Source organism: Phaseolus vulgaris, chromosome 6, assembly GCF_000499845.2.
Source record: "Phaseolus vulgaris cultivar G19833 chromosome 6, P. vulgaris v2.0, whole genome shotgun sequence".
NCBI lineage: Eukaryota > Viridiplantae > Streptophyta > Magnoliopsida > Fabales > Fabaceae > Phaseolus > Phaseolus vulgaris.
This window is the reverse complement of record NC_023754.2, coordinates 8,541,255-8,548,603: the sequence shown is the minus strand read 5'-3', so window position 1 is coordinate 8,548,603 and position 7,349 is coordinate 8,541,255. Positions and strand designations below refer to the sequence as shown.

Here is a 7,349-nt window from a genome sequence, read left to right as displayed (position 1 = left end):
CCCATACCTAAAATCACTAAAAATCCTCTCAAAATTATAAATTTTTAAAATTGAAAAAATGACTTTAAAATTAAACTAAAGAAAAATTTGAAAAAAATGGGCTTAATATTTCTTCCAAGAACATATATATTATGAAATCAAGGTAGTTAAAAAATTATTTTAACTTAATTCATACAAATCAAGATGCTTAAAAAATAATAAAAGCTAGAAATTGAAAAAGGATATTTTTGCGAGGAAACAGAGGATGTGACCCATTCCCATGATGGGTCCAGCTTGCGTAACAGAGAAAAGACACTGATTGATTACTCAAACAGAGAGTTGGTCAAATATTTTTTGCTCAATACCTGCAATCAATTAATCAATCATCTTGTTTTGCCACTTATTTTATACCTCACAATAAACAGTTGTTTTGCAATTTGACAGAGAAGAATGAGTCAAATCCCACTCGATATACTCTGTTTATTTGAAAAGGATAATATACACGAAAATAATTAAATAAAATTTAATTTTATAAATTAAAAAAATAGTTATTATAAATTAAATTAAATATTATTTTAGAAATTAAAAAATTATTATTATTTAAAATAGTTTTTATTCTTAATAATTTTTTAATTTATATTTAATTAACAATCATATATTCTAAATTCTAAAATTCTAAAATTAATAATTAAAATCTTATTAGTTAATTAGAAATCAATTCAAAAATTAATTTACAAATTTTATTAATAATAAAATATATTTTAAATATTAATAATTATTTTAATACTTAAAATAATATTTAATTTAGTCATAATTAATTATTTAATTTTTAAAATTATTTTTTATTTAATATTTTTATATTGATATATATATATATTAAGTAGGTAACATATTAGGTAATATTAAGTATTTATGGTTATTGTTGGTAATTAATTTTCATTAAGAAATCTGAATGACAAACTTTAGTGGAATTTTTTTTCAACTACATTGTTCTAAATTGGAAGAGTTGAATAAAATTGAGTGCAGTATGACTTTTTGTGAAGGAGTTGTTGGTTGGTAAATATATTTAAGTAGACACTATTGAGGTATTTTCTTTTTTCTCCTCCATGAGTATTTTGTCGCATTCAAATTTTGTGGTAATTTGTGTGCATTTTTGTTTTGATAATTAGATGGTTTGTAGTGGAGCAATAGTACTAGTTCATATAACACCACATATGTCTCTATCGCATTTTGGTACAGGTATTGATTCTCCCACACAACCTAGCACCATTTGCAGGAACCTATAAACTTTAGTGTCAGCTTGATGAGAGAGGATTATTATAGCTTAAAGCTTCTATGTAATGGATATTTTTATTTTTTTAAAGTATCATTTCTATTTTTTAATTATGATAGGGCTAATTAAGGCTAAAAGAACATTTGTAGACATATTTTTTCCTTATTTTAGTCAATAAGTTTTGGTTGTTCTTCTGTTTATTGAGTTTTAAAGGATTGGTTTTGAGAATAAGAGCTCTTTAAAAGATGTCATTGGTATAAGTATTTATCAATACTAATCTATGGGGGAATATCACTAATTATCCTTAATAAGATATTATGTGGTAATAATTTTTTTTCATCTATAAAATTCAAATTTGAGATATTATTAAAGATCGATTTAAGTTTCATTTGAACCAATAGTTTATTGCTCTATTACAAATTAATCAATGTATAATAAAGAATTATAATTATTTATTAAAAAGATAATTGCTACTTTTAAATAATTATTTAATTTATCATGCATATGCATATCTTTATCCACAATGTTGTTAAAAGAAAGACAATGTTAATGATGTTTTTCAAATCAATAACTATTTCAACTTGAACTTCAACTTTCTTGAAATTATATCATTAGGATTAATTATTCAATGTGAGATTATTAGACATACAATAATAATTTGAGGCTATTGCATCTCATATATTGTCACAGTTTTATCCTTAAAATGCGTTTAAGAGAGTTTTGAAAGGAATGTGTATTTAAATTGTCATTAACCTTGATTCTTGAACGATGTGAGATTATTAGGCGTACTAAAACAAGACCCCAGTCGAGGACTAAGGGAATGAGAATTCATCTTTGAAATCTCGTTTCGATTCCCGTAGACGACGTCAATGTTTCTACCTTAAGTTTCTTTAGATAACATCACTAGGGTCAATCACCACATTTGAGATATTGTCCGCTTTTGAAGTTGAAGTTTCATTACGATTTTGTTCTTAAAAGGCGTCTCAGAGGATTAAGGGAGGAGAGTAGTTTCATCATGATTTTGTCCGTAAAAGGCGTATCAGAGGGTTAAGGGAAGAAGGTGGTGTATTTGAATGGCCCTTGGCCTCAACTTCTAAGCTATGTGAGACTATTGAGCGTACCAGAACAAGACCCACAGTCAAGGGCTAAGGGAACGAGGGTTCATCTTTGGAACCGTGTTGAGATGACATCACTAGGGTCAATCACCGCATCCGAGGTATTGTTCGTTTTGTAGCATGGAATTCCGTCACGATTTTGTTCTTAAAAACATTTCAAAGGGTTATAGGAGGAAAGTATATATAAATTGTCATTGGTTTTGACTCCTAAGCGATATAAAATTACATTGAACGTACCAGAACAAGTTCCTCAATCAAGAACTAAGGAAACGAGTTTTCGATCTTCACGAACGACGCCAATATTTCAACCTCAAATCTATTAAGATAACATCACTGAATCAAACACCACATTCGAAATATTGTTCAGTTTAAAACTTGGAATTCACGATTGTGGTTAAAGAGATAACGATCACTTCTTATATTTCATTTCTAAAAAAAATCTCCAAGTTTCGAAGAATCAAATATGAAATGCAGACTTGACAATTAATAGCAATCCTACACCACAAGAATAAATTTAGAAATTTAGAAAAGTAAAAAGAAGAATAAACCAGTGGAGAACTGTAGGTTAAAAAAAAGAACCAAAGTATCATAGCCAATGCACTGATTAATTTCACTTTTGATGCAATGTGTATCTCTAAAGATCATTCATCAAACGGCTGTGACGATTCTCTGATGATTTTACTGATCCAATGATTGGCCATAATACGTCCTGATAAGATCTACTTCTAAACATTTTGTCTTTAGTTTCCTGCAGTAGTGAGTGTTCCCCCTTCAACTTGATATCACCCAATTGAATTGTAAAGTAATACCTTAAAATTCCTCCAAGTGTTTGTGCCAAAACCATCTCTTTGTTTACATTGGGTAACAAATGTACAAGTATAACTCAAACAAAAGTAAAACCAAATTCAAAAGTAAAGATCACACTTTTTTGTACAGTTAGGCAGCTTTGTCGGCAAGTTGGGCTTGATGGGGTCCAGTTTTCATTAATGGGAAATGAAAATGGTAGTGATAGTTGCCCTCTTTAAAACCAAAAGGAACCCATAAACCTTTTCTGATAACCACAAGCACTACCAACACCACCACCAAATTACCATTATATCAAAAGCCTTGTTGAGAAAGAGTGATTGCCACTTCCAACTCCTTCAATTCCCTCTTCTTTCTACAACACAAAAACAAGCTTTCATACCATATACTACTTCAGGTCTATTACTTCTGCTGGAAAAACTTAAGACCAATCTCTTGTAATTGGAGCCATGTGGCATCTTCTGACTGTGGTCACTAGGAAACTCCAAAACACAAAGAAGAGTTCAAGGGTGGCTGATGAGAACATGTTTGAGGCTGCAAACGAGGTTGAACTAGCCATGTTTCGACATGATAGAGGAAGAAGGGAGCATGGTTGGAGTGGAATCTCTCTTATATATACCATTCTTCATGCTCCCATATCAATTCTCTCATGTGTGTCTCATCCTCAAGCCAATGGCTCAGATGGGGTTTGGGTGTCTGGTGAATTTGTTCAGATTTCTGAAATGAATCATCTTATGGTAAATGACAGCATGAGATATGCAATTTTGATGTAGCAAGTCAATTACCATGTGAATATACTATATTTGTAGCTTTTGTAATTGGTTGGCTTTGGTTTCTCTAGCTAGGGACTATATGAATTAGATTGGATCATAGCTTTCTTCTGTCATCAATTTTCCCTTTTTCTTGTTTTTTTTCCCCTCCTACTTCGGATCATATCAGATACACTTGGTATTGGTGTTTGCATGAATCACCCAAAAGATGTGGCCTACCTTTGGTTAGAGTCCATGTGAAAGAATTTTTCACATGTGTCAATGTTACTAAAGAAGAACTACATGTGTTTGGAATGGCTAATTCCTCTATTTTCCTTTATTATCTTTTCTCTCTTTAAACTTTGGATCATATCAAATAAATTTAGTGATGGTTATTATGTGTTTTATTCTCTTGAAATCTGCAAACCATGTTTTGTATAAAAGCTTCTCTAAAAACATTTTCACAGATTATGGTTTTGTTGGAACAATTTTTACTAGTTTTTGTTGAGGATTAGGAGATTAAAATTTTCTTAATTATATTATATATTAAGATTTTTTTTAATGGGTTAGAGTACCCTAATATTTTCATTAATTAAATCGTTTTTTTGTCTGATATAAAAACAAATTATGATTTTAAAAATTTAACTTCCAACATAAATGGTTGGCCAAGATATTAGTAATCTTTTATAGAGTAGTAGTACATATATGTGATAGGAATGAACAATTAAGTTCTTCTTCAAATTCTTCTTTGTCATGTTCTCAAAATAATTTAGAGAGGACTACTTTTAAAGTGCTGAAAATTTGCAATATATGGCCAGATTCTTGTCTTTCTATCTAAAGAGGAAAAAGTTTTTTTTTTTTTTTATATATTATTGAGCATTTTGAATTATGCAGGCATGATTCACACCCTGCAAAGAAAGAGAAAACATTTAGGGTTTGGCTTTTGGTTGTACATTTTATTTTATTATTTTTTTAATTTTTTTTATAAAAGATCGTATCATTATAAAACTTAACATATTATCTAGTCTGAAACATCAAATTTCAATTATTACATAAAAAATATTATTAAAAAAAAATAAAGAAAACTTGTTCTCTTGTTAATGGCTTCATGAATAAACATTGATATATAAAAGCATAATGGACCACTTTAGATGATTCTGGTTTTAAACCACTTGTTTGATCACGGTTCATATGTGTTCTTAAAGCTAAACCTTCAAAAGTGTTCTCCTTTACATGCCCACAGAACAATTCCTAATATAGGGTTGTGTTCTCTTATAATGAATCATGAAAAAATTAATTAAAACCATTTGAACAAATTAAATAATGAATTGGGATATAGTTAAGAATGAAGTGGCATGAGTAGGTGGAATTCAACTTGGCTCACTTTATATATTTGGAGTACGTTTAAGGAACAATTACAACACTCTCTTTCTCAACATTTGCATTTTAATTCTCATTTTCATTATTAATATATATAACTTGTCAAATTGACATATATATAATAATAATAATTATCTTTTTAGGAGTCAATGCATTTTCCTTTATAATCTCTTAATTGTATATAAAAAAAAATTCAAACTTAGGGTTTCTAATTTATACCTTTTAAATCGATATATAAACTGTCTTTTTTACTTAAAAATGTTTGATAGAATTAGGAGATAAACTAGATCTAGCATATAAACTGAAATAAAAGATATAAATACATAATTTTTCTTATATAACTAAAATTTGTGTTTTTTGAATAAAAATATATTGTTATATAATTATAATTATAAGTATTTTAAAAATAATTAAACTCTTATTAAAAAAAATAGTACTTTTATTTAGTTTTGAAAATTGAAATATTCTAATTTCTCTAGTTAAATTATTGTTATACTATACAAGAAAAAAAAATGTTTTAACGGAGATCATTTAACAGAGGTTAATATAATTCTAGGAATTGATCTAATTAGCAGAGTTTTTTTTAAACTTTTATTAAGTTTCAAAGGTTATTCTAAAACATCAGCAAAATAACAGAGATTTTTTTAACCTTCGTTAAATTTCAAAGGTTTAATTTAAAATCTTTGCAAAAGAGCGGAGGTTTTTTTTTAACTTTCGTTAAATTCCAAAGGTTTATTTTAGAATCTCAGCAAAATAATGGATGTTTTTTTAACCTTCTTTAAATTTCAAAGGTTTATTCTAAAACCTCCTCAAAATAACAGAGGTTTTTTTTTAACCTTTACTAAATTTCAAAGATTTATTTAAACCTCAATAAAACACTACAAATTTCTTAAACATCAATAAATAAATAATTAAAAACTACGTAGTTTTAATATATTTTGTAACTAAATTCTCTAAATTTTTGAAAGTGTACTTTACATCACAAATAATTTTTCTAAAGTTTGAAAAGATTATTTTAAAAACTCAGCAAAATAACCTTGTATAATAAATATTTCAACAACTAATCTTAGATAATAAGTATTTCAATCGTATTTGTATATTTTTTATTATTCATGGTAGTTGGTTTATATAATTCCTTTTTTTTTTGTTACGAGCTCATGCTTCAAAAAACCTGACTTATTTTGTTTTAACTTTTGATGTACGTATATTTTATGTGCAATTTTAGTTTTAGTTATAATTATTAATATTTGTACCGACCCGTCCCCGGGCGTTGACCAAAGTCAAAGTCAAACATATGGTGGGACCCACCAAGGGCCCGAGGGAGAAAGTCAATAGGTTGACCATTTTGGGCGTCGCCAGGTGTGGGCGTCGTCGTGTTGAGGCGTCATTGATGTCGCCGCCCGATACCCACGGGTAGGGAAGACCGTGGAGGGGGCGACACAGTCAGAGGTCACGGTACGGGCGAGGAGGCCTTGGGCCCCGGTACCTCAGAACGATAATAAAGAGAAAAGAAAGGTGGCTTCAAGGCCATAGTCCCCGTACCAGTAGGGAGTAACCTGACATGTGAAGTACCCACGCCACCCCTGGAGAATCTCTAGGACAGATACGACCCAGGAGAGGGCCACGCCTAGGGGTGAACCATGTGCATGGTACGAGAGGAAGGCAGATACACTCCCAGGGCGAGTGACTAGAAGTTGGGGCGCATGAGTTGCCACCCAGGTAGTCACCCCTCGCGCCAGATGCACTTCGAGGAAGGAAGACTTACACGTTGGAATTTCCCTAAGATGGGTTACAGCGTTGTAAGGCCTTCCACGTGGAATTGCGGTTAAGTCAGAGGGACACGTGACAGTAAGCACTGAAACCCAAGGTATATAAGCTTTTCTGAAAGCTTAGCAAGGTACGTTTTCCCAGAGTTTACACACTTTGTGATCATTCGCTCGCTTACTCACTGTACGCACGAGTGGTTGGAGAGAGAGAGAGAGAGAGAGAGAGAGAGAGAGAGAGAGAGAGAGAGAGAGAGAGAGAGAGAGAGAGAGAGTTAGTTACGAT

The 7,349-nt window shown here is 30.5% G+C and overlaps 1 protein-coding gene across 1 annotated transcript; it reads left to right on the top strand.

The window, feature by feature from the left end:
* The first annotated feature begins 3,620 nt into the window (after positions 1-3,620).
* Positions 3,621-3,944, top strand: LOC137833317 (uncharacterized). Its single transcript, XM_068641673.1, has one exon. The coding sequence runs from the start codon at positions 3,621-3,623 to the stop codon at positions 3,942-3,944; it is 324 nt and encodes a 107-aa protein (XP_068497774.1).
* Positions 3,945-7,349: the final 3,405 nt, after the last annotated feature.

Bases quoted from the DNA above. Each gene is read 5' to 3' on its own strand.
- LOC137833317 (XM_068641673.1), top strand. From the start codon at position 3,621: ATGTGGCATCTTCTGACTGTGGTCACTAGGAAACTCCAAAACACAAAG.